General features: G+C 46.6%; 2 protein-coding genes across 2 annotated transcripts; one reads left to right on the top strand and one right to left on the bottom strand.

Moving 5' to 3' along the window:
• On the top strand, window positions 1–6,980 carry LSM11 (LSM11, U7 small nuclear RNA associated). Its single transcript, XM_074960217.1, has 4 exons — window positions 1–412; window positions 1,351–1,490; window positions 2,911–2,994; window positions 4,610–6,980. Exons 1-4 carry the CDS (start codon window positions 1–3, stop codon window positions 5,012–5,014), a joined length of 1,041 nt encoding a protein of 346 aa, XP_074816318.1. The 3' UTR covers window positions 5,015–6,980.
• A 13,138-nt stretch (window positions 6,981–20,118) lies between these two features.
• On the bottom strand, window positions 20,119–21,991 carry LOC141992716 (uncharacterized). The gene is made up of 2 exons (XM_074962049.1): window positions 21,395–21,991; window positions 20,119–20,728 (listed from the first exon to the last, which is right to left on the bottom strand). The coding sequence occupies exons 1-2, from the start codon at window positions 21,930–21,932 to the stop codon at window positions 20,631–20,633; spliced, it is 636 nt and encodes a 211-aa protein (XP_074818150.1). The 5' UTR covers window positions 21,933–21,991; the 3' UTR covers window positions 20,119–20,630.
• Window positions 21,992–26,512: the final 4,521 nt, after the last annotated feature.

Here is a 26,512-nt window from a genome sequence, read left to right as displayed (position 1 = left end):
ATGGAGAAGGCGGCCGGCGGGGAGCCGCGGCCACGGCGGCGGCGCTCGGGCTCCAGCCCCAGCCCCAGCCCCGAGCCCGGCCGGTCTCCCAGCCCCAGCCGCCTGGACGTGAGCTCGGCCCGCTTCGACCCGCTGCTGGCGCTGTACTCGGCCCGCACGCCGCTGCCCTTCCCCGGCGCGCCCTGCTTCAACAACCTGGCCGAGTACGAGAGCTTCCAGCGGGGCCTGCGCCGCCCGGCCGCCCGCCGCCGCCCGCCGGGCAGCGCCCGCCGCCGCCCGCCCGCCGCCGACCCCGAGCGGCTGCAGCGCCTCCGCGGCCTCATGGTCAGCCGCGACCCCGAGCGCGAGGCGGCGGCCCGCGGCCGGGCCGGGCGCCGCCGGGCCCCGCGCAACGTCCTCACCAGGATGCCGCGTAAGGGGGGGCTGTGGGGGAATGGGGTGCGGGCTGTGGGGGGGAGCGGGAGGGGAAGCGGGGGGGTGCGGGCTGTGGGGGGGAGGGGGAGCAGTAGGGGAAGCGGGGGGGTGCTGGCTGTGGGGAGAGGTGGGGGAATGGGGGTGCGGGCTGTGGGGGGAAGGGTTATGGGGGTGCGGGCTGTGGGGGGAGGGGGTGCGGGCTGTGGGGGGAAGGGTTATGGGGGTGCTGGCTGTAGGGGGAAGGGGGGAATAGGGTAGTGGGGAGAGGGGGTAGTGGGAGGGTGCTGGCTGAGGGGGGGGGGAGGGGGAGCAGTGGGGGAAGCGGGGGGTGCTGGCTGTGGGGAGCAGTGGGGGGAGGGGGTAGCGGGGGGGTGCTGGCTGTGGGGGGAAGGGTTATGGGGGTGCTGGCTGTGGGGGGAGGGGGAGCAGTGGGGAGAGGAGGAGTGGGGAATGGGGGTGCTGGCTGTGGGGGGAGGGGGTGCTGGCTGTGGGGGGAGGGGGGAATAGGGTAGTGGGGAGAGGGGGTAGCGGGGGGGTGCTGGCTGTGGGGGGAAGGGTTATGGGAGTGCGGGCTCAGGGGGGAGGTGGGGGAATGAGGTGCTGGCAGTGGGGGGGGGAGCTGGCTATGGGGGGAGGTGGGGGAATGGGGTGCTGGCTGTGGGGGGAGGGGGAGCAGTGGGGGAAGCTGGGGGGTGCTGGCTGTGGGGAGGGGGAGCAGTGGGGGAGGGGGTAGCGGGGGGTGCTGGCTGTGGGGGGAAGGGTTATGGGGGTGCTGGCTGTGGGGGGAGGGGGAGCAGTGGGGAGAGGGGGAGCGGGGACTGGGGGGTGCTGGCTGGGGTGACGGGGGGTGCTGGCTTGGGGGGATGTGAGCCCTCTGTATTTTGTTGTTGTTTATAAAATATATACTTCACTGATGGTGTTTCATATCTGTTCTAGTTCACGAAGGCAGCCCTCTTGGTGAGCTACATCGTTGTGTCAGAGATGGTGTAAAAGTCAATGTCCACATCCGAACTTTCAAGGGGCTGCGTGGAGTCTGCACAGGGTTTTTGGTTGCGTTTGACAAATTCTGGAATATGGTAATTATTGTACTACTCCTTGACTCACAACCTCTGCACTGGAAACACCTAAACACCCCCTGGGAAAGGGACTAAACTGGCAAACTTGGAGGAGGTGGGAATGTAGTATTGTTAATCATGAACCCATTTTGCCCTTGTACTGAATGCTGGGATGTATTTAACAATTTCCCAAGTTTCTGTTACCAAACATAGAGAGCTAAAATATAAGGGATAGCAGAAATCTCTAAAATCTGCTCTGCAGGATCTAGGCATGTGTGTTGGAAACTACTCCCCTGCCTTTCCTCAAAACAATTTTTCTTGCTTATTTTGCCCCCCTGATCATTTTCCTTACCTTGATCTTCTGAATCTTTCGTTGTTGTTTTTTTCTCCAGGAGACTGATTTTTCTTTCATTTGATGTCACTCCTTAAATTACTGTCTTTTCCACATGCAAAATTCTTCTTCCACATATTCCATGGAGCTGGGGTAGTGCTTCATGCAGTCCCTCTGTCTCTTCTTAAGGCAAGAGTCCCCAGTTCTCCCCTTGGAACTATGTTTGCCTCTTAGGCCAGCTGTAGGGCCTTAGCCATCTTCTCCTTCAGCTGGGCCCTCTTCCCCAAAGAGTTCAGCAAGCAGGCCTGCTCCTGCTATGAATCTGCTGGTCTGCTTCCTAAAGCTCATCTCAATTGGCTGGGAGAAAGGGGAGTTTTGATTTATCCATTCTGAAAGGCTCCTGTTCCCAGGCCCTTAAAGAAACAGTAATGGGATTTCCTCCCAAACACTACCTGTTCCTATGACCACTTCCTCTCTACTAATATCTCTTACAACTTTGTTATATCAGACCTCTCAAAATCTTAAAGGACCACACCAGGTGATGGAGAGTGAGCTGACCCCAAGGCCCCATTTCCTTAAAGGGGACAGACTACCATGTTTCAGTGCTACAAAAGCAGAGCAAGGCAAGATTGCCCGAAGATTTTTGAGAGGGGAGATTGGATAGAGGGAAGGCAGCTGTCAAAGAGTTTTGAGCCCTGAAGGTGGGAGAGTGTTGGAAAAAAATCAGTGTTATCTTGGGATAGAAAACAAAAGTATTTGTGTGTGAGGATGATGGGGAGGATTTGGGAGTAATGTAGAAGCAGCTGCTGGGCACTACAGGGGCTTTGCAAAAAGAAAAGGAGAACTTGTGGCACCTTAGAGACTAACAAATTTATTTGAGCATAAGCTTTCGTGAGCTACAGCTCACTTCATCGGATGCATTTGTTTTTATACATCAATATAACTAAGTGTCTTGGACATAAAGAAACACATTCCTGTGTAGTGCTTGTTGCTAGATTGTCTTTGAGACAGGACACTTTTTGATGGCTTTATAAGGTATGATACAAAGCTATTCTGAAGGTCAGAGTGTTAAGAACTTTATCTTGAACCTTTTCCTTTGTCTTCTTCTAGGCCTTGACAGATGTAGATGAGACCTACAGAAAGCCAGTACTGGGCAAAGCATTCTACAGTGAACCTCAGCTGACTCTTACCAGGGTAAATAGCTTTCTAATAGCTTATCAACTGACTTTGTGCCTTATTTTTGTAGTAGTTAAAAAGATAGCATTTCCATCTGAAACTGTAGTATTTACTTTTACAGATAACCCTAGAAGATTACTAGAACTGAGAGTTCAGAGCAGAAACTCTGCCCTCCTCCCCCCGCCCCCATTTTATTTGTTTGTTTTGTGCATTTGACAGTGCTTTGTCTATAGTCAGTTTCACTGTTCATTTGGTAGTCATTTGAATGTCTGTCTGTTGCAATACCATGAAGCTGTCCCTCTCATGTCCTGCTCTGGAGCTCACATGCTTGCTGTTTTCCCGAGCCCCGCAAGAGGGCATTTACCAGTTACAGCAAAGCTGAAACTGAAGAGGCAATAGGCATACACATGAACAGCAAGGAAGGGGGTGATGGGGGATGGACATGCATGTTGTTGCTTTGGGCCTGCTCAAAAGACCTTTCTAAACCTCAGCAGGGGAGCTGAGAAATCCTTGAACGAATTTATTATAAGGAATTTGTTTTTAAACTGGGGACATTCTATCCAAACAACAGATTTAAATAAAAAGAAAAGGAGTACTTGTGGCACCTTAGAGACTAACCAATTTATTTGAGCATAAGCTTTCGTGAGCTACAGCTCACTTCATCGGATGCATCGGATGCATCCGATGCATCCGATGAAGTGAGCTGTAGCTCACGAAAGCTTATGCTCAAATAAATTGGTTAGTCTCTAAGGTGCCACAAGTACTCCTTTTTTTTGCGAATACAGACTAACTCGGCTGTTACTCTGAAACCAGATTAAAATCGTTTCCTCTTCTCTCTCCCCCCCCCCCCTTTTTTTTATTTTTAATCTATCAGTTAAAAAACATTCAAGTTGCCAGTGTTCCTTTTAAGCCCATTCATACTGGGGCTGGAAATTGGACATGCCAAGCAATCCAGTGTATATTTCACGTCAGCTTTATGCATAATGCTAGCATAATAATTTCTTTTCCAACTTCAGCACCTTTACACTTTCAGATTAATTAACTCTTTTTTTATATATCAGTTCTGCTATCCTAGGCATTTTTATGAATAGTTACTATTGGTTTTGGCCTCTCACCTCCCAAAACCGCCCTCTTCCTTGGTGCCCCATTGTCTCATTAAAGGAACCCCAGATCTGTTCTCCCTGAATGAAGTCCTGACATATCGAGGCTCCACATCACAGCTGTTTGTCTCCTGGCTGAGGTGGAGGGGATAAGGATTCTTTTAGCACTATCTTACTATGTTTTTGGGGTAGAGGGTGGTTTAGAGGTCATTGAACAACACACTGACTCCTGTCTTCCCTGCCATAGTGTTGAATACTGTCTCCATGGCAGTATCGCCCATGCAAAACCAAACTCCCTATTAGTCATGAGATGCTAAAGGCACTCTTGCATAGTCTGTCTAGCAGATCTGGATGCGTGAGACACCCATTCACCTTACTTCTTGGTTTAACTCTGGGAAAAATCTAATATCGGTTGATGATCATGTGTCCTGGTTGCTGATTCTGGGCCAGGTGCTCAGTGCTTCATTTAGGAGTGGAGAATGAGAAGCCTCTGTTTATGAATGTGATCGTTTTACCTGAATGTTCCCTTGTAGCTGTTCGACAGACTCAAACTGCAGGAGTCCTTGATAAAGAAGGGAGCTGACTCAAGGACAGCAACAGAGGAGCCAGCCCTGACAAATGAATCAAAGACCCTTGGACGGAAAGCTGGGTCAGGACGCGGGAGAGCAGAGGATGAGTGTGGGATGCAGACATTTTTGGGTGGAGCTGGAGAAAAGAAGACAACAAATGACAACTTGCATCTGGCAGTCAAGAATAAGGCTGACCTGCCAAGCAGGACGGCCCAGACAGAGGGCACTAGTGCAGGGGGTGCTAATGCAAAAGGCCAGCCACGGAAAAAGCGGAGGCCCAAAGTGGATTATCAGCAGGTGTTTACGCGTCATATAAACCAGATATTTATCCGAGGAGAGAATGTCTTGCTTGTTCATTTAGCGCATTGACTTGGCTGAGCCTTAGTATATTTAACACATAGCATGAATTGCAGCTACAGCTCTGTGCTACTTAGCATTGTTGTGAAGTACCGTGGTATCATAACTGTTTCCCTTCCTTCAACCATAACAGGATAGGGGAAATAGATGCAAGTTTGTTGGAGGTTGCGGCATTTTGAGCCAGCTGCCAGATCAGCCTCGCTAGACCTCTTCCATTCAAGGGGTTGAAGGCAAGTTCAGCAAGAGTTTGCTTCTGCAAGATGAGGAAATGAGAAGAATCGTCAAGGCAGGACAGGAGGCTTCTTAACAGGCTAAATTAAGACGGTTGGGGGTGAAATCAGTGTGCTTGGTTATGGGACAAAATAGTCACCCCACATTTAAAGAGCTTGCGACTCAGCATACAGTCTAAAATGAGTGACCAATGCTAAATACTCTCTCATAATTGTGAGAGAAATTAGTTTAAAATGAAACCAGCAACTTATGGAGTATTAGTTTAATAATAATTTAAAGTCTGGCAAAGAATAATTCTTCTGTCTTAGTGTGTAAGGGAATTAACAGCCTATGCAAAAGAGGGACAACAGCAATGGCGTTAACCTTTAGTTTCCTGCTGTGGCAGGCACAGCTCTGTAAATGCACCCCAGTCCTGAGCTGCTGCACCTTCTGTTGTCAAAGCCTGTCTCTTGAACAAAGACAATGTTGGGGTGTATCTGATGTGTCTAAATAAGCATTTGACGATCTCTCACCCTTCGGAAAAAAACAACCCTCTTTAAGGCAGGATTTGAACTTGTCTCCATTGGTATAGCTTGTGCTCTTACTCACTTGCCATGCTTTCTCCCTGCACTGCCAGCCAGCAGTTAAAGTAGTCAGTCCAATAACTTGGAGTTTTTGTATGAAACAAGAAATCCTACTCCAGTCTTTTGTATTTCTTATCATCCATTGGCCACATAGTATAACAGTGAAATGGTGACACTATGTACTTTTCTTGTCAAATTTGAAAAATAATAACTTGTGCTTAGCACAGTTGTACTGTATCGAAGCACCTTTGAAGTTCCCTCTATTGAAATGTGAGATGCTGCCTCTCCAGCAGTTCTGATGGGAACACAAATCTTAATGATTCTTTCCAGATAGTATATCTGTATGAATGATGCGCCCTCTAATTCCAGCTGAATTGAATTTCAGCGATGTACTTAATGTTTTATGAAACATAAAAATTAATGCTAAGCCCCAACAAATCAGTGGTTTAATTTCAGTAGTGTTCCCCTCCTCATATCTAAATCACTGAAGAATAGCCTCAAACCACTGCACTGTATAAACCGTTGACCAACAGCTATTGGTAAATTCCTAGAGCCTAAGGCTGGAAGGGACCATTAGGTCATCTAGTCTGACCTCTTGGTACATGACTCACAAACTGGGAGAGTGGTAAGTAATGAAGAGGACCAGTCACTGATTCAGAGTGATTTGGATCGCTTAGTAAACTGGGTGCAAGCAAACAAGCATTTTAAGATGGCTAAGCGAAAATGTATACTTCTAGGAACAAAGAATGTAGGTCATACAGGATGAGGCAACTATCCCAGGAAGCAGTGACTTTGAAAAAGATTTGGGGTCATGATGGATTATCACCTGAACGTGAGCTCCCACTGTGACACTCTGGCCAAAAGAGCTAATACAATCGTGGGATGCATAAATGGGTATCTTGAGTAGGAGTAGAGATTATTTTTACCTCTGTATTTGGCATTGGTGCGACTGCTGCTGCAATACTGTGTCTAGTTCCGGTGCCAACAATTCAAGAAGGATGTTGATAAATTGGAGAGGATTCAGAAAAGAGCCACAAGAATGATTACAGATTAGAAAACATGCCTTATGATAAATAGATCAAGCTCTTGGAGTTTGGCTTAACACAGAGAAGGTTAAGAAGTGACTTGATTACAGTCTGAGTAACAAGAAAAGGAGTACTTGTGGCACCTTAAAGACTAACCAATTTATTTGAGCATGAGCTTTCGTGAGCTACAGCTCGCTTCATCGGATGCATACGATGAAGTGAGCTGTAGCTCACGAAAGCTCATGCTCAAATAAATTGGTTAGTCTCTAAGGTGCCACAAGTACTCCTTTTCTTTTTGCGAATACAGACTAACACGGCTGTTACTCTGAAACCAGTCTGAGTAACAAATACTTAATAATGGGCTCTTCAGTTTATCAGAGAAAGGTACAGCATGATCCAATGGCTGGAAGTTGAGCCTAGACAAATTCAGATTGGAAATAAGGTGTAAACTTTTAACAGTGAGAGTAATTAATCACTGGAACAAGTTACCAAGGTTTGTGGTAGATTCCCTATCATTAAACATTTTAAAATCCAGAATAGATGTATTTCTAGAGCAGATCTTTAGCTGTTATTTTGGGGCTGTTCTCTGGACTGTGTTCTGTAGGAGGTCAGACTAGATAACCACAATGGTCCCTTCTGGCCTTAGAATCTATATCCTAGGCCATTACATTTCACTCCTGTATTGATCTCAGTTACCTGATGCTGCAAAGCAGCTCCCCTGCTAAAAATGAGGATTAAGACTGTCCAGCATTCTGATGGGAGAACAACTTCTTAATGCTTTATAACCTGAGTCATAATGCAATAAAAAGTCAGCCCTACAATTTACTGGTTATACAAAACCTTAGAAGTATAACTTTGCTGTTAAAAGTGATGTATAAATTGTTTATCATTAGGAATACATCTGATACAGTTTCTGGACATTCAAAATAGCCTTTTGTCTGGGGGGCTGTTTGAAACTTCTGTAGACCTTTCAAATAAAGCACCTATTAGGGTTTGGATGACTGATGGGATAAGTCTCCAAATTGCCAGTTCAAATCCTGTCTTCAATAAGGACTGGAAATGAAATGGAATCTAATCACTGTCACTGAAGACTATAGGGGGAATAAATATAAATTCAATAAGATTCTGAAAACTTGCTATGAAAAAAAGTGAATTACTATAACTTTTTATAATTAAGCATAGCTTTGTTACCAAACCACTGCCTGATCTCAGACTTTGGCCACTGAAAAGGCTTCTCTGGTCTCAGGCTCGGTCCATCCCTCTTTTGAGCTATTTTCCCTATTCTTAAAAAGCCTTCTATTGATTCTTCTTTCTCCCTGCAGTCCTTTCTAAAATCTTCGAGCAGAAATCTTATTTTCATATTTGCCCTTAATTCACTCCACCTTTCCAGTTTGGTTTTCTATCAGGTCACTTTATTAAGAGAGCTCTCATATGAGTTATTAAATTGTTGCTTGAGGTTGCAGCCAAAGATTTTACTTCTGTTCTTGACTTCTCATAATCTTCTGTCACTGACTTATTTTTTTTCATTGCCTCAGTTGTTTTTCTGACTGCACTTCAGTGTTTTCCTTATCTCGTTCTGTTTTTTTGGGTATCCTGGGACAACCATTTCTCTGCCTCTTCTCCTGTCTCAGCCCAAAGGGCTCTGTTCTTGGTCCCATAATCTATTTCTTCCAACTCACTCGGTGTGATTATCTCTGCTCAGGCCCAATCTTAGGGTAACATTCAGTTGTGTTCTTTCCTTTTCTTTTTTCTCCTATACCCATAATTCTTTCTACCTTGCTTGATTCCATTTCCACTTGGACTAAAACCACTCGCCTTAAATTAGATATGACCAAGATGAATGTTCTCTCTTCATCTCCACTGCTTACTTTTCTTTCTTGTTGATACTCCTATCAATCTGGTTGCTGCTGCTTCTATGAGTCTTGATGTTATCTTCAACTAACACCTTTTCCCCACCCTTTTCTCTTGTTAAACCTTGCAGATATCACCTTCAAAACAAATCTCTGGAGGCTTCTTATTTACATTAAAGTAAAAATGCTGATCCTTGAGCTGCTGATTTAGTGCCTTAATTTCTGCATAGCTATTGATCTGCTTTTCCAAAATCTTCTAGTCCGCCACCTCAGTTGACTAATCACCCAACACATGTACCTTTTTGCTCTCTCACCATTCACGTTGCTGTTTGTTTCATTTCAGTGTCTTGCTGTCCATCAGTGTTGTCAGTTTAAAAATTCTTTCTTACAGTGCTTGATCTGGTCCTTCTTCCTTTTATTGCCCCTTTCATATCTCCAGGTGTTTCTAAATATTGCCGCCTCTTTCTATAGCCCCAGATCTGGTGCTTTCTTCCCCTCCTCCACCTCTTTCTGACATTCTGTGACTTTTAAAACCCATCTGCAAAATTGTTTATTGTTGTCTCTTGTGAGTGTAAGGTATTGTCACTCAGCCATAAACAAGTCAATAGTGATCCTGTGTGTTTCTTTTATCCGTATGCAGCACTTTGGATAAAAGTTACTATACAAGGGCTTGTCTACTTGGGCAGTCATTTGGGAATAGCTATTCCTAATTAACTCCATGTGTGGACACAGTTATTCTGAACTTAAAGTACTAACTGGAACAGATAATATGCTTTAAATTCACTCTTCCTTATTCTATATTAACTTTTATATGTCAACAAGCCCTAAATAAAATCTGTGATCTTCTGGAATGAATTCTTCTACAACATCTGAATCTTCATGTTAATATTTGAAAAACAGTATTTAAAAACAATTTTTATATTTTTTGATTATTTATCTCCTTGATTTTTCCCTAAAAAAGGGTCTTTTTCATACATATACTGTTTGCTCTTACCATTCATTTACCACAGCAGTTAACTGTGGTGTCACAAATGAGATAACTTCAGGTGAAGAACAAACAGCAGGAGCAGATGGGGAAACAAAGAATTCCATGGATAGAATATCTAGGGTACATGGGAAAGGGATGGACATAACGCTTGCATTCTGTCTAGTCTTTTTTACTGTTCTTTAAGATGGTTGGATAACAGTGATTCATTCACTGGGTGTGTGTTTTGATGTGCCAAATTTTATTACACGAAACAAAGTCCTCTAAACTGCCTTTTGAAGAAGAGTCATGAAACCTTGGTAAATATTAGAAATGGTTCTAAAAATACTAAGAAAATACAGAATCTGTGGAATAATTTGATGTCAGCTGTTATGTGAAAGGTCCTTGAATCAAACTGCTTTCACACTATCAAATATGCTGTAATCTCTTTATTGCTAACACAAAACAATGGGGAAAAATAATTATTAGTACTTTACTTTTTTTTTTTAATAAGTGATCTTTAAATCAGAGCCCTAACCCCACTAGGATTAGAAGTGTTACAGTTGTATTTATGCATGGAAGCCACTAAGGAGCATGTTAGCATATTTGGCCCAGATGTTTTAAATATAGGTGACGATGCTGTGGTTCTGCTTCTTTTTGTGGACAGGGCAAGAACGGTTTTCACTGTTTTCCTGCCATGGTATCCGCTGTCACTTGAATGTGGCCCTTGCATTAGAGTAAATGGGTCTAAAGAAATGGAACCAACTTTAATAGAAAGTGTAAAATGTTTGTTCCTGTTCTAAACTGATTAGCCTTTCTGTTGGTGGCTGACTAAAGGTTTTCATTGTTATCTCCTGCCAAGTATTTGTTACTGGGTATCTAATGCATTCTTCTTCATGACCATGTTCAATATTTCTAGGCATGGGTTTCCCTTGTGCAAATTTTGGAGATAGGTGTAGACAGTCAACAGGCATAGGGCACCAGACGGAGACATGGGCTGCTGTTGGATCTTCTACCCACTCCTTACAGAGCAATGGGGCAAAACTTTCTAAACTCCATCTTTGGGCAGAATCCTTAGTTGGGATTGCTCTTTGACCTGTCTGGAGTGAACTGTAGTGTTTTTTGTTTTGTTTTATTTTCCCACAGAGATAAATTTCCTAGTTTGTTAGAAAAGATGTGTCCATCACCTTTTCTGCCTACTTTCCAAGATCGAACCTACCATGGAGTGACTTTGTCTAAAAATAAACCCAAATGAATGAAAGTCCTGAAATCAGTGCTACACAAAGTATCTTTAGCAACCAAAGTGAGCTTCAATTTATGCTTGGACTCCTTGAGATTTGCCTCTGAGTCCTTGGCATACACTGCAGTAGCTAAGAGAGAGCTGTGGTAACTTACGTTCCTGAGAAAGGGGGCGGGGGGCTAAGCCAAACATCTCATAGCATTCTCAAATTGTGCAGGTGGAAAATTTTCTTTGGGAAACCACTGGAGGACTAACAGGAATAAGAAATATTTCCCTGCTGTAGTCAGTAGAAAAGAGACTTCAGACCATCCTACCAAAGGGAAATACTCGAAACTTTTCAAGGCTTCAGTTCTTCCCAGATCTCTAGGGCTTGATGGCAGCTATTGTAGAGAAGGCTAGAAGCAAAGCCAGTTCCACAAGCAAGCAGAAGAAATTCCACCTGACTCTCTCTGCTTCACTTGCCCACGGACTAGAGCCCTTGAGAGACAGACTCATTCAGTTTGCGGACATCTACGCCTTCACCTCAGACAGATGAGTTCTAGGTAGAGCCTGATGTAAACCTGCCTCCTGTCACTATCCTACAGGTGAGCTGTTGACTAATCTTGCATCAGAAGATTCTTGAGAGGTGCAGTACAGCTGCTTAATCTTCAGAGATCCACCAAGTAGCACTGCGGAGGCTTAACTTGGTATTTTGATGCCTGCAAAAAGGTGGCAGGTTCTAAGACCTATGCAGCCATCATCCTTTTATCAGGTGCTCTGCAGAAAGTGTTATGTAATTATTACTGAGTCATTCCGAGGTCAGATCAGGTGTGTCCAATTAATTCCAGTGTGGAAGCATGTGGGTCTGGAGTGCCACACTTGAAGGCAGAGGGAAGCAGGGACAGAGGCCCTACAGGGAAATCTTCAAACTGCCAAACTCAAGGAAACTCACTTAAAGTGAGGTTCATGTTCCTTTTTGTTACCAAAAATGTCAAATCCCAGAGGGGGGTAAGTGTGGGCTTTGCGGGAGGGTGTGTGTGTGTGTGTGTGTGTGTGTGCTCTGTTCAGAATGGTTCGTTACAATGCTGTAATGAAAATGGTACCCAAACTGCTTCAGCCACTCTTTGTCTTGCCATCAAAGTAACATTACATCAGTGTGACATTCTGTCTATGAAGCCAGTGCTGCGTGTTGCATGCCTACAAAGTGGTCCTAAGATTAGACCCATCCTTGAAGTAAACACTTCTTCATAGGTCACAAGGTTGCATTTGTTCCCTTCTGTCGTAACTCTGTACCTCAAGAGGAAAATAGCATCAGCTGGCTGCAAGGAAAACTCTAGAAACTTACTTGGAATGAACAGGTGTCTTCAGAAAGTCCACGGCTGCCTGTGCCATATCGTGCTCATGGGAAAAGAGGCCTTTAAGTCATCAGTTGTCTTGTTGCTGAAATTGCGCAGTGAAGAACTTTTTTCAATCTAAGCACCCATTCTTTCTATAATCGATTATTGCCCATCAGACCAGATCCCCAACAGCATTCTGAGCAGGAAAATCTCAGGCCAACTATGAAAAGATTGGCAAGGGAGCCAACTGGTCCTCTATCCATATGGCCACTGCACAATTAATGCACAGACTTTGGTGACTGCTGCTGCTTTTGTTGGACAGGTACTGCATGCAGTAATATGCTCTCCACCCACACCCCAAATTCTGCTGCTTCCCTTAGCCTATCCTTTGGATTTTACCACTATTTAAAATCTCGTACTAAGAAATGGTAAAGCCAGCTATGAGTACGGCGGAGAGACGTTTCCTTACCTGACAACAGGTTTTCTTCTCTTAACCTTCTCAGATTTTAATGTAATTTGGCCAACATTGGGTGGTTTATGCTCTGCAGACAACATGGGAAGTGTTAAGGGAACGCGTTCTCAACTACAAGACGTCCATGACATTAGTTCGCTGCGTATTTTACAGCGCGTGAAACATACACTCTGGCAGTGATTCTAGGGGACACAGCCAAGCCCTATCTCTGCTAACCGACATGTTTGATCCTACCTCCAAAATTTGCAGGGGAAACCCATTGGGAAAAGAAAAATCAAGTAAGCAAATTTGTCTTTTTTGCACTAGAGAGGCGTCTTGGTGATTCTTGTTTGTTTCCTAGGGACAGAGGAGAAAGGACTAATTCAGTGGGGGAATATCAGAGATGGCTTGTCTCATGGTGTTTACAAGCCCTTTTAGATGTCATTATAAGTGCTCTTGCTCTCAGCTGACATACCTGAAAGCCTGTCAAGGAAGGAGAAATAGCTATTTTATTAGCTTCTAGTTTCATAGCATACAGTAAGATGACTTAGCTGAAGAAAATTAGTACACGTGAGACTTTGTCAGCCTTGTATTCGTTGAGAATGAAAAGTAGTTTGATCAGTTTGTGTAAAAACATATCCATCCTCCTTTCCTCTCAGAAGATCGGAGCTCTCCCTCAGGAAAGAAACGAAAGCTGCTTCTGCTCCTTTAGCAATTGCTTCTGATTTTTACTGCTTCAGAGCAAAGTGCAGCTGTATCATTGTACCTTCCACTTGGTAGATCACTTGAAGTTTAGAAATGGAGAGAAATGTTCCACTTATTTAAAACCTAAAATGGGCATTATTAGGGGAGGTGACAGGCTGACCTTGGTTCTGGTAGTGCTTGTATCCAGTGTAGCTGCATGGGTTGGGACTTGCTTTATATATTGGTAACTGATTAGCTATATATGTGAAAAAGAGAAGAACAGCATGATCTAATGGATTGAACTCAGGACTGAGAGTAAAGAGCTGCCTAGTTCTAATCCTGCTTCTGCTAACCTGCTGCATGGCTGTGGCAAGTTTACTTTCACTCTGTCTCACTTTCCACATCTGCTTATCTCACAGGTGTGCACCGTATAAATGCCAAATATTCTCAAAGCCATAATACATCAGGTGAAGCAGATATACAGGTCATCTGCCCTCTTCAGCCACTTGAAGGCACCTAACCTTTTAGCCTGGTGTCATGGCACGGTACAGATGTTCAGCTATCAACTGTAACACTTCAGTCTTGAAATGACTTGTCTACAGGGCTACACCTGGAGTGACTGCAAATTTCTATTTCACAACTGGAATACCATGGTTATAAACAAGTGTGTAACTTGCTCATAATTATCTTTCTCTGCCTTCCTAAACATTTAGTTTCTAGGAAGGAATTTGCTCTCCAGATACAAATATTTGTATAAAAGTGCTGAAACTGCAAAGCAATAAATATCTGTGTAACACTGGTAGTTTCAAGGAGATTTTTTTTTGATGCTCTGTTTAATTTGTGTATCAATTAGCTCCTACTCTAGTGGTTAGAACAGAAGACTCCTAGTAGAGACCCCTGGCAGTTTGGGTGGTGTGTGTGTGTTTTAAAAAATAAAATAAATAAATAAATAGGGATTGCATCAATAAATAAAGACTCTTCCAAACTAGTTTCTATCACTTTATTAAAAGTGGACCAATTTAGCTGTGGTACAGGGTACTCACCAAAGTGATATTCAACAGCTATTTTATTATGTAATTCTAGCTCATGCCCCTCAAAATAAAAAAGTTGTTTATGCCCTGGCCACTGGATTCTATTCCCAGCGGTGTAGGTGACCTGTCTAATCTTGGGCAAAATATTTAAGCTGGCTGTTGCGGTTACCCATCTGTGCAATAGGGATAATGCCTGCACACCTCTGAGAGATGTTGAGACTTAAAGTTTGTGAAGCATTTGGAGACCCTTAGATGGGAGCTGCTAGTTATCTGAGGTAGTAGTATTATTAGGGTGGCACCTAAGCAGCCCAGTAGTGGACCAGGACCCTATGGAGCTAGGCACAGTGCAGACACAACAAAAAGATGGGCCCTGCCCCCAAAGAGCCTCTTAAAGGGAAAGTTCATGTGTCCAAGTTCCACCTGGCTAGCCACTGAAAATGAGGATTCCCATCCTTTGTGGAAGAGATTAAGCAAGAATCCCTCATCTGTGCCAGTTTTCCCTGCCAGTCGCCTTGCTTATAAGGCTCAAGATAGTAGGCAAGAGCTATTGTTTAGCATGATCATGGTGTGCCATTTACCTAGCTAGGTCCTAATTTAGCAAAGTACTTAAGTACGTGGCAGACTTTAAGGATGTTAGTACCTTGCTGAATTGGGGCCATAGGCCACCATTAGCCTACTTTGCGAAGTGTTGGGGCAGTTCTATTTGCCATATAAATCCTGTGTGGGTAGAATAGCTTGGTGTGTTTGTTTGGGTATCTGTGCTCTTAGGCTCTTTAATCCAGGCACATGTATAATTATTAAAAGACTTAATCTATTGTTGTAATCCAGGTCTGTTTAAAAAAAAAAAGCAGAAAGCCTAATAAAAAGGCAATGAGTGACAGCGCTAAGATGTATATAGGAAGGGGGAAGAGGGGTCCTGCCTGGGCTTCACAAGGAAGGGTCATGACTCATTGACTTTCATTGGGAAACTAAAGCATTACCCAACTCCAAGAAACGCATTTTTTTGCTAGGAGTCAGCTCTTTCTTCCCTGTCCCTCTAACTTTTTCCTTCACTATAGATCATTTTATGAGATTTCAACAACTGATTTTTGCCCTGTGGAGACAGGGCTAGGCTTAGACTCCATCCAGATCTGCACAACACTTAAATCAGGTGCTTAACTTAAAGTACATGGGTAGTCTGCATTAACTTCAAATGAACTTCAAGTGCTTGAAATGAAGCATGTGCTTAAATACCTTCCTGATTTGGGGCTCCAAAGAAGTTGCATTAGTTGGGCCCCCAAAGGGTTGGAAAACCAGGTGCTATACTGCTGCAAATACCTGCCATGAGCATCTATCTCCTTGTTTTATTGCTCCCAAGTGCAGTTGAATTAAACTCACTTAATTCCTGTACTATTTTTAATGGAGAGGTGATGTGTATCTAATGCTAGTTAAGCAGATCCTAGCCAAAGCTCTTTAATTGCTTCAGATTAATCAAATGGGACCAGTGATGGTTCAGATGGTAAAACTACAGTTTTTGAGACAGGATTACAGGTTCATGCCCTAATGAGATTCTGCACAATGTCCCCAGAGCCCTACAAGCAGTGGCCTCTTGGTTGTGGTGTTGCTCTGTCCCTGTTTTGGGGAAGGAGTTGATATTGTAAAAAAGAGGGGAAAAATATTGGTGTGCTTTGTTTGGTTTTTTTACTGCTTTATAAGAAATAAAACCTCCTTGTTTTGGAATTTCTGGAAAAATAAGTCTCTGGGCTTTGTGGGAACACTTCTTTGGTGCTTCACACATGCACTGAGTTTTCTCAGCCCTTGAAGGAGCAACTGACTCCCGAACAGACACGGTTTCTTTTAAGAATCTGAGTTAAGCAGATGTCGAAGTTTTGACCAGTCTGAATAAGTCACTTCCCCTCTCCGTTCAGGTTTTGCTTCCAGGATCTCTGACATGATATAAGAATAAAAACCTTTCAGGCCTTCTTTGCAACTCATGTGGGGGGGGAAAAAAAAGAGCAGAACCCCAATTTTAGTTTCTTTGAAGGTCCTCTCTCAGGGCTTTTGGGAACTCCCTCAGAGCCTTTCCCTCCAGAGAAGAAAAATCACATTGCTTTAGGGCAGCTGAAGCCTGAAAGGCAATAACTCTCCAGTCTTCAGCAAACTGTTGTGAGCATGCTGACACTTGGAGGTATCTATGGAGGGCTAAAACCTAATCTTACAAATGTGGAAAGCATGCCTTGCTGGAAGAAGGGTTATTTTCTGCCAAGACTGGGACCTGGTAAATCTAGGCTCTGTAGCTTTACAACAGATTTTGTGCATTACCTTGAGCATGTTATATGCACATTTGGGGCCTGGTTTTCAATGCTGAAGACCCTCTACTCCCAGTTAAAATCATTGAGAGTTGTGGGTGCATGCTCAGCAGCTCTGAAAACCAGCCAAGTGGCTCAAGTTGGCAAGACCAAAATTGAGGCCTAGCAGCTACTCTTGAAAACACTGGGCTGTGATCTCTGCATATCCATTTCTTATCTATAAAATTGGGACAATAATACTTCTGAATCTCTCAGGTGGCATGCTCAGAAGACTGATGGCTGTGAAGAGTCAGATACTATGCTGATGAGCACCAGCAAAAAGCCTCTGCAAATAAATAGATATCCCAACCTCTAGCTGGTGTTCTGGGTTTTTCTCTCTTTGCCTTGCCTTGCCCCGCCCCATCGTTAATTTGTGGTGCCTCGCTCCCCACTGGAAGCAACCACTTTTCATGTCCAAACACTGCTTGAAAAACTTGTTCTGAATTCTGGGTGCTTCTCCTCAACTTCTGATACGCTTTGTGTTTGTATATTATTTATTATCCCAAACACCTTATCCATTCCATTCTATTCAGCTTTTTACATGCCTCAGAGATCTCTCACCCTCTCTGGAATTTATTACTCAGAAGAGGAGGATGCTCGGTCTAGCTAAGTCTCCCTTCGTAACACAAGTGTAATGAATTACTACTGAGTATTTGGTCTTCATGCCTTTTCAGTCCCTGAAATTTCTTTCCCCTGCTCAGAGATACACAGACTATGCCAGATGAGGTCTTTGAGGGGCATACACACCGCGGGCTGTCACTTAGGGCATGGCTACACTTGCAGATGTCGAGCACTTTGAGTTAAACCCGCCTTCAGAGAGCGCAGTAGGGAAAGCACTGCAGTCTGTCCACACTGACAGGGACAAGCGCACTGGCGTGGCCACGTTTGCAGCGGCATTGGGAGCGGTGCATTATGGGCAGCTATCCCACAGAGCACCTCTTCCCATTCTGCCGCTGTGGCTTGTGGGAAGGGGGCAGGAGGTGCGGGGCATTCTGGGTCCTGTCCCAACACCCCGTGATGCATCGGTTCACATCCCAGCAATCCCTCTGCTTCCGTCCACATTTGGCACCATCTTTAAATGTTTTTGTACTGTGCGCTCTGTCTTCCCTTTCGGACTGCGGGAATGGAGCCCGAACTGCTGGGGAGTATGCTGACGAGTCTCGCCAGTACGTCACGTTTGGCAGTCGAGTTATTCCTTAGGATCCAAAGTGACAGTGAGGGCTCCGACGATGATATCGACTCGAGTAATGCATAGAACACGAGTTTGCTTGTGGCATTCAGGGACATGCTCACCACCATGGAATGCCGCTTTTGGGCTCGGGAAACAAGCACTGAGTGGTAGGATCACATCATGATGCAAAGTCTGGGATGACGAGCAGTGGCTGCAGAACTTTCGGATGAGAAAAGCCACTTTCATGGAACTGTGTGAGGAGCTCGCCCCCACCCTGCGGTGCAAGGACACAAGATTGAGAGCTGCCTTGACGGGGGAGAAGTGGGTGGCTATTGCGATCTGGAAGCTGGCAACTCCGGACAGCTACCGATGGGTCGCTAACCAGTTTGGAGTGGGAAAGTCGACTATTGGAATCGGGTTGATGCAAGTTTGCAGGGCCATTAATCGCATCCTGCTCAGAAGAACCGTGACTCTGGGTAGCGTGCATGACATCGTGGATGGCTTTGCACGAACTGTTTGACACTAAACTGGGAGGAGAGGTAGATACGCTGGAGGGCAGGGATAGGATACAGAGGGACCTAGACAAATTGGAGGATTGGGCCAAAAGAAATCTGATGAGGTTCAACAAGGACAAGTGCAGAGTCCTGCACTTAGGACGGAAGAATCCCATGCACCGCTACAGACTAGGGACCGAATGGCTCGGCAGCAGTTCTGCAGAAAAGGACCTAGGGGTTACAGTGGACGAGAAGCTGGATATGAGTCAACAGTGTGCCCTAGTTGCCAAGAAGGCCAATGGCATTTTGGGATGTATATGTGGGGGCATTGCCAGCAGATCGAGGAACGTGATCATTCCCCTCTATTCCACATTGGTGAGGCCTCATCTGGAGAACTGTGTCCAGTTTTGGGCCCCACACTACAAGAAGGATGTAGAAAAATTGGAAAGAGTCCAGCGGAGGGCAACAAAAATGATTAGGGGACTGGAACACATGACTTATGAGGAGAGGCTGAGGGAACTGGGATTGTTTAGTCTTCGGAAGAGAAGAATGAGGGGGGATTTGATAGCTGCTTTCAACTACCTGAAAGGGGGTTCCAAAGAGGATGGATCTAGACTGTTCTCAGTGGTGGCAGATGACAGAACAAGGAGCAATGGTCTCAAGTTGCAGTGGGGGAGGTTTAGGTTGGATATTAGGAAAAACTTTCACTAGGAGGGTGGTGAAACACTGGAATGCGTTACCTAGGGAGGTGGTGGAATCTCCTTCCTGAGAAGTTTTTAAGGTCAGGCTTGACAAAGCCCTGGCTGGGATGATTTAGTTGGGGATTGGTCCTGCTTTGAGCAGTGGGCTGGACTAGATGACCTCCTGAGGTCCCTTCCAACCCTGATATTCTATGAAATGGGTTTCCCTGATTGCAGAGGGGTGATAGATGGCACTCATATTCCAATTCTGGCACCAGCGCACCTAGCCTCCGAGTACATTAATCCAAAGGGGTATTTCTTTATGGTTCTCCAGGCACTGGTGGATCACTGTGGGCGTTTCATTAACATTAACGCAGGCTGGCCCGGAAAGGTGCATGACGCACACATCGTTCAGAACACTGGCCTGTTCAGGAAGCTGCAAGCCGGGACTTTTTTCTCGGACCAGAAGATCACCAAAGGGGAAGTCAAAATGCCCATTGTGACCCTTGGAGACCCCACTTACCCTTTAATGCCGTGGCTCATGAAACCCTTGACAGCAGCAAGGAGCCTTGACAGCAGCAAGGAGCGGTTCAACAGGATGAGCCGGTACAGAATGACTGTGGAGTGTGCTTTTGGCCATTTAAAGGGCCGGTGGCGCTCTCTGTATGGGAAGCTGGACCTGGCCGATGACAGCATCCCCGCGGTTATATCCGCGTGCTGTACCCTCCATAACATTTGTGAAGGGAAGGATGAAGGATTCACTCAGGCATGGAACTCGGAGGTTCAACACCTGGAGGCTGAATTTGAACAGCCAGAGAGCAGGGATATTAGAGGGGCCCAGCGCGGGGCTGCAAGGAATAGGGATGCCTTGAGGGAGCAATTTGAGGCTGAAAACCACCAGTAATGTCTGGTACTCTGCACGGGAGTGAAGTGCAGTGGTTCCAATGTTAGTAGGAATCTGTGTTTGCTACGCTGATTTGCCGTGCCTGTTTCTTTCCAGGGCTAAGGTATCTTTTACTTTATGTAATAATAAAGAATGTTTTCGAAGCCAAAAAATCCATTTATTGGAAAGAAACACAACTGCTTGGGAAACAGAAAGGGCAAGGGGGTGGGGTGGGGAACGGTACAATCACAGATTTGCTGTTCTCGTACTCAGCCTTCCTGTCTGGAGTGCCGTGCAATGAGTGCTGCACTTCAGGATGGCTCTACTGCCTGGTGATGGGGGTTGAGCGCAGTGGGTCAGGGTCGTAATTTTCAGGGCTGGGTGGTGAAGCTACAGGTGTTGAGGCAGCTGGTGGCAGTAAGAACCCAGATGTTGGGGAAAGTGGGTTGGAGGCGACATGGGGGCACAAAGGAAAGTTTTGGGACAAGGGCTGCGGGGGGTGGGGGGGAGGCGGGCGCGGTAGTGCTCCGCCTGCATGGCTACGAGCGCCTGGATCGAGTCCGCTTGGCGCTCCATGATGCTTATCAGCCAATCTGTGCTTTGCTGCCGGAGCACCGCGCTTTTGGGCCGGCGCTCCTCATTCTGCTGGTGGATCTTCCTTGCACTCTCCCGCCACTCCTGCACTTTTCGATTTTCATTACTTGAATGCTGCATTACTTCATGCAACGTCTTCCTTCCTTCTACGTGGCCTCTTTCTGATTCTTTGAAGTCTTTTGGCCGGTAATAACACGGATGGCTGAAATCTCAACGTTGCATCTGTAAAGGCAAAATGCAACACTTACCAGAGGCAGCATTGTTCACACCAGACAGAGCAATGATTCCCCCGTACGTAAGGGCAAGCACAGTCTACACAATAGCATAATTTGCCCGTCCCAAAGCGAGCGCACATAACCCACGGGAGCCCCAAAATGGTGAGTAAGCACAGGGTCAAGCGTGACTGATTGTTTCACGGCTGTACTGTCCTCTGGGCTTCTGTGCCTTGGGGAGAGCCAACAATGGCAGGGGGCCCCAATACTGAACACTGTCCCCACATTTTCCACAGGAGTTCGTCCTGGAAGATACCTCGCTGCTGAGGGTGACCTGGGAAACAAGGGAGGATCTCCTACTGCAATGCGGATACTGCCCTGGCCCATATGCAGCTTGCCCGTGTGCAGCAATGGTCCCCCCGCCCCTCCCGGCACAGTGGTGCGGACAAATTAGCCTGACTGGGACAAGGAACACAGTGGCTCTCCCGAGAAACCTGCGCAAGCACATTGCCCACATTCTGGCTGAGACCTTTGAAGAGATCACTGAGGCCGATTACCGCGATGTGAGAGAGCACATCAACGCCCTATTCCGCATCTAGGCAGGCATGCAGCCCTAACCCTCCTCATCCCAACAGCCTGCACCGAATAACTTCCTTCCCAAAAAAAAGCCACTTACCGGGAACCTCCTCTGGTGTGTGTCCTTCCCCAAGCACCAGCCGCCGCGACTGGCTACCTTCCTCCTGGCTTGAGAACAGCTCCTGGCTGCATGCATCTAGGGAGTCCGGGGTGTCTTCCTCCGCCTCAGCCCCCTCACTTCCGCTTTGCTCCTCCTCCTCCTCTTCCTCCTGCGTTGTTGCACTGGGATCTGAAGTGTCCATGGTGGTCCTCGGAGTGGAGGCGGGGTCGACCCCAAGTATCGCGTCCAGTTCTTTGTAGAAACGGCAGGTCGTGGGGGCAGCACCGGAGCGGCTGTTTGCCTCGCGTGCTTTGTGATAGGGATTCCGCAGCTCCTTCACTTTAACCCTGCACTGCAGTGTGGCCCGGTTATGGCCCCTTTCCATCGTGCCCCTTGATATCTGCCCGGAAGTATCGTAATTCCTGCGGCTGGAGCGCAGCTGGGACTGGACAGCTTCCTCCCCCCAAACACTGATGAGGTCCAGCACCTCGCCATTGCTCAATACGGTAGCTCGCCTGGCACGTGGAGGCATGGTCATCTGGAAAGATTCGTTGAGAGCACTCCATGCCTGGCTGAGCAAACAGGAAAGGGATTTTCAAAATTCCCAGAGAATTTAAAGGGCAGGTCTGATGGTTGGTCACCTGAGGGCAGGGCAGTAGAGTTCAAAGTGATGACCAGAGTGGCTAGAACAGGCATCGTGGGACACTTCTGGAGGCCGATCAGGGCACACTAACATACCAGGGCGTCCACACTGGCGCCGGGGCACTCCAGCGGGGGTGCATGAAATGTTATTCCACTCACCGAGGTGCATCACCAGGAGTGCTCTACGTGCCTTGCCAGTGTGGACGCGGAATGAGCTAGGGCGCCCGGGGCTCCTTTATTGCATTGTAACTTGCAAGTGTAACCAAGCCCTTAGGGAGAGAAGGCTGGCTGGACCCAGGGTGCTGTGTTGGGCTGCTAGCAGACAGAGCCTCCCTCAAAGAAGGTAGGCCTACAACAGGGAGCCAAATGAAAGCTGGGGGGAAAAAAAGAGTCCACCCAGGGTTCTCTGTGCTGGCAGAGAGGCCTGCAGGGAGTAGGAAGATTCCTGCTGGATCAGAGACTGCCCTGCCAGGGGTGTAGAGAGAACTCTCCTACAGGAGCACTGGCTGGATGGCAGGCAGTGCTAAGAAGCTCAGCAGTGAGCCTGGAGAAGAGGTCTAGAGAGAGATGCTGATACACAATGAGCCCGAGAAGAGGCTGGGGGAAAGGCCTAAAATAGGGCAAGGTAGGAATTGGCCCAGGTAGACAATCCTTGGCTGCTCATTAAAGGGGCCCTGGAGCCCAGAACAGAGCGAAGGCTCTCCCAACCAGCCCACTGAGGAAGGTGGAGCACAATCCCCCTGATATTAGGGGTAAGGACTAGTGAGTCTGGAGTTGGGCTGAAGCCCCAACTTGAGGTTGGCAGACAATTGTTTGTTGGACTACTAATTTACCCCAGAGAAGGTGGGATTATAGATTTCCCAGCCGGAGGGCCGGGTCACAGTGGACATCAGCAGGGTCTGCCAAAGCAGGAGACCCTGACATGCCATGCCTAGCCACAAGGGAGCACCCTAGCTGGTGAGTCACACTGCTAACAGTGTTACCAGAAAAGCACACTGTCGATTTTCAGCCCATGCTCATGAGTCAAACTGGGAAAAAGAGGTGATAGAGACTGTTCTTAATCTCAGAATCTGCTAAAGCAATCAGCAGCAAAATATTTAACAACTTTGATATTTGAATGTGCTATCATTAGGTTTCAGAGTTAATACCCAGTGGGTATGAACTGGATAGTTAATAATTAAAGCACTTGGGCGGGAACCTCTGTCAGTGTCAATAGGCATAGATCCATTCTAGTTGGTGGAGGCCTTGTTTTTCTGGCTGTAGACTCAGTAAGACAACAGCGTATCAGGTCATGTTCAGAAGGTTTTCTTCATAACAAAGGCTGGAAACTTAAGCATTCATTAAAAAAAATAAAGCAATAAGTCTTTCGAAGCTGATGGGCACCCCTGGGAGAGGCTGCTTTGAGGAACTGGCTCTATCTGACCCTGTCCAGGCCTCAGGACCTTTATCGCCTTCCCTTTTGCTTTGTACAATATTTGGCAGATTTTATAACAGATGGTTTTAATATAACTGCCCAAATCGCCCCTAAATCTCTTCCCCGGGCTAGTCATCTCTGCTGGACTCTGCTCTCTAGCTCCCAAGCTGAGCAGATTGAGATCACATTTAATTTGCTTGCCTCTGTTTCACTCTAGCTGGTGCCACAGCCGCAACTCTTCCCTTGTTTTATTGTGTCGTTAGAAACGGTAGCTGTTTCGGGACACTTAATGCAGGTCAGCAGCAGTGCTGCTTCTCACAGATAAAGCTCGAGTCTGGGGCAGGGCTGGGCCTGCGTGTGTTATCACAGTCCCATACCTCACAGCACAGCTGACTCACAGGGCTCGCTGGAAAACAACTGCCCCTGCACATGGCTAGTGAGTCCCTTTGAAGGCAGACAGACCGGATGGCTCAGATGCAGGTTGTAGGTCAAACCCAGCCCCGGTTGATAGCAAGCAAACTCTGCGAGCTGTTCTGCCTGGCATCTTCTGTAGGTGCCGAATACCCAAAAGACAGGGTTTGAACCAAGCCCCCTTTGAAATACAGACCCTTAGACTGCTCTTTCTTCACTTAAAAGTTCCTGGAGCACATTGCTCCTTCAGAGTTCAGCTAGCATGGGGATGGGAGTAGTATAGGAGACTGTGTCGGAAAGAATAGCATGGACTTTATGGGCACCGCAAGCGTGGGCTGCTGGAGGAATAAATCCCTGACCAGGCCAGTCTCTGAAAGGGGGAGTTAACTGCACTCAAGGTGGTTGTAATATGGAGGGGAAAGGCTTGAGGATGCTTTGCTTTCTCGCCTTTTCACACCAGTACAAGGCCTGACTTCAGCTGAACCTTAAATTGCCTTCTGCACTTAGCTTCAACTGCAAAATCCCAGTCTGCTTGTCTCCCTTCCCACCCACTCCTGGAGGAGAAAATCCTGAAATTTTGTTATAGTCTTATTACAAGAAATCCTTTTTTCAGCTTTTTCATTCCACCACGAGGTGGCACTAGGTTAAAGAGAAACCCCTACACAAGGCTGGCTGGGGAGTTCTCCAGTCGCAATAGCCGGTTAGTGCTGAATACTTACAAGCCCAGACTGAGGCCATGAAAGTTACACACGATGCAGCCGGCCCAAGTGGCAACACTGACCTTTCTTATCAACACTGAGTTTATTTAGTCCGAGGCACGGGGAAGCCAGCTGTGTAGAAGAGGCAGTACCGAGGACAGCGTGGCTGGCAGCAGAAGGGGGTTACCTTGATAAACTGCACATACGTGAGTCTCGAACTGGAAAGAGCCGGGCTGGGCATTGTGCCCCATTCCGGGCGATTCTCAGTCTGCACTTAAGTTAATGTAGCTGCTGACCTTTACTGTGTCCCCTACGAGCTCGGCACTCGTGCTAGTGGGATTTGGAACTGGTCACAACCTGGGCCAGATCAAACCAGAGATCATTAATGAAGATGTTCATTTAGACTGCTCTGATGGCCAACCCGCACTAGACACCACCCTTCAACTCGGCTGGGCAGAGCATCACATTCTCCACTGGGTACAATCTGCTTGGGAGCGTCAGACTCTGCAATTCTATGACCACATCCTGGATGGCTCAGGAGCTTGGTAATGGAAATATAGAGCCTTTCACCTTCAGGTCACGGGGTCACATTCAATCCAGATTGGTACTGACCAAAAATTGCTACTCAGCTGTTGAGTGGCCTGTGCAAATTGGGTGGGGGCTCAATTCCAGAGCCCAGTGCAAGGTGTCCATGTGAAGAAAATGTCACTGCAAGTGGCACTGGAAATCCCAAGACTGAATGGAGCTGAGGCTGAACCACCCCTCCCTCCTTGGAGGCGATTCCTGCACAGCAGAAAGCACATGGGTTGGAAGGGCAGCGGGGGAAGCCAGAAGTGCTACTGCCCTGTGCTGTAGATGAGGATCGGCCTTCAGCCTCCTGGCCTGTCAAGCTGGTTCCTTCCATGACACTGAATTGCACACAGATGTTTCTCTCCTGCACAGTCATAGCACGGAAAGCTGAGACTCACGGTCATACAACAATGACAAAAACAGCCAGGGAAAGTAAAATAGGTGGCCAAACAGCAGAAGGCAAAGGGTTTCAGATGCGATGTTATCGGAGAACATCGTGACAAGCAGTAGCTGTTCGGGAATGTCTTTCAACCTGGAAAGTAATTAGGAATTGGTTTGCCTTAAGTGTCAGCTTCAGGGTCACTGGGTGTAGTATCTCATAACTGGGATAGGGTATGATCAACCTGTGTGTGTGTCCAGTTACTACAATGGCTGGAGGTAGAGCAAATAATGAGGAGCAATGCAATTGGATACCAGAAAATTCACATCACTTTGATGGCTGGACATGTAGAACTGCCTGTAAATAGAATAATTTAAGTAGGAACAAGCTAACGATCTAACATGTCCTCTATTGGGAGACTATTCTACTTCTTCCAGGGAGATAGCCTTTTCCCGTCATGGACTGTCAAGATCTGATCTGTTAAGTGGAACAATCCTCTGGCAGGTGGAGCAGGAAAAGCGTGTGGGGCTTTCTGTGGAAGAACTGAGAGCACCAGCCTAACAGCATAAAGCAACAGGAAAAATGGCAAACCTGATACAAGGCAGCATCAGCAAAGAGAGAATACCAAACCACAGGCACTGCTGCTATCTAAGGTGGCTGTTAGGCTGTCTGTGCAGCATTAGTTCTGGTGCCACAGGCTGGAGGACCATGGGACTGTAGTCACTCCATAGCAGACCAGGTCCCTTCCTGAAAGCATCCAAACCCACCCAGATCACCTCCTCCATCCTGGTGTGTCATTAAGCCTAAAGGGGATGGCTAAGAAGCACTCTTCCTTCCTCAGTCCAGACAGCATGGTGCACGACCCACCCCTCCCTAGAGCTCGGACAGGGTGCCCTCATGTATCAGTGAAGCCTGAAACCACCTTTGCAGAGACTCTCCAGACACTGGCTGAAGGTAGGAATAAGAGAAGATCATTTGGCCCAAGCAGTATGTCCATTTTAATT

Source organism: Natator depressus, chromosome 8 (genome assembly GCF_965152275.1).
Source record: "Natator depressus isolate rNatDep1 chromosome 8, rNatDep2.hap1, whole genome shotgun sequence".
Taxonomy (NCBI): Eukaryota; Metazoa; Chordata; order Testudines; family Cheloniidae; genus Natator; species Natator depressus.
This window is presented reverse-complemented; position numbering and strand designations above follow the sequence as displayed.

Excerpts from the sequence above, each read along its gene's own strand:
- LSM11 (XM_074960217.1), top strand. The coding sequence starts at position 1 with ATGGAGAAGGCGGCCGGCGGGGAGCCGCGGCCACGGCGGCGGCGCTCG. Across the intron at positions 413-1,350 it reads CGTCCTCACCAGGATGCCGC|TTCACGAAGGCAGCCCTCTT; the intron begins GTAAGGGGGGGC and ends TATCTGTTCTAG. Across the intron at positions 1,491-2,910 it reads TTGACAAATTCTGGAATATG|GCCTTGACAGATGTAGATGA; the intron begins GTAATTATTGTA and ends GTCTTCTTCTAG.
- LOC141992716 (XM_074962049.1), bottom strand. The coding sequence starts at position 21,932 with ATGACCATGCCTCCACGTGCCAGGCGAGCTACCGTATTGAGCAATGGC. Across the intron at positions 20,729-21,394 it reads CACACCAGAGGAGGTTCCCG|ATGCAACGTTGAGATTTCAG; the intron begins GTAAGTGGCTTT and ends TTGCCTTTACAG.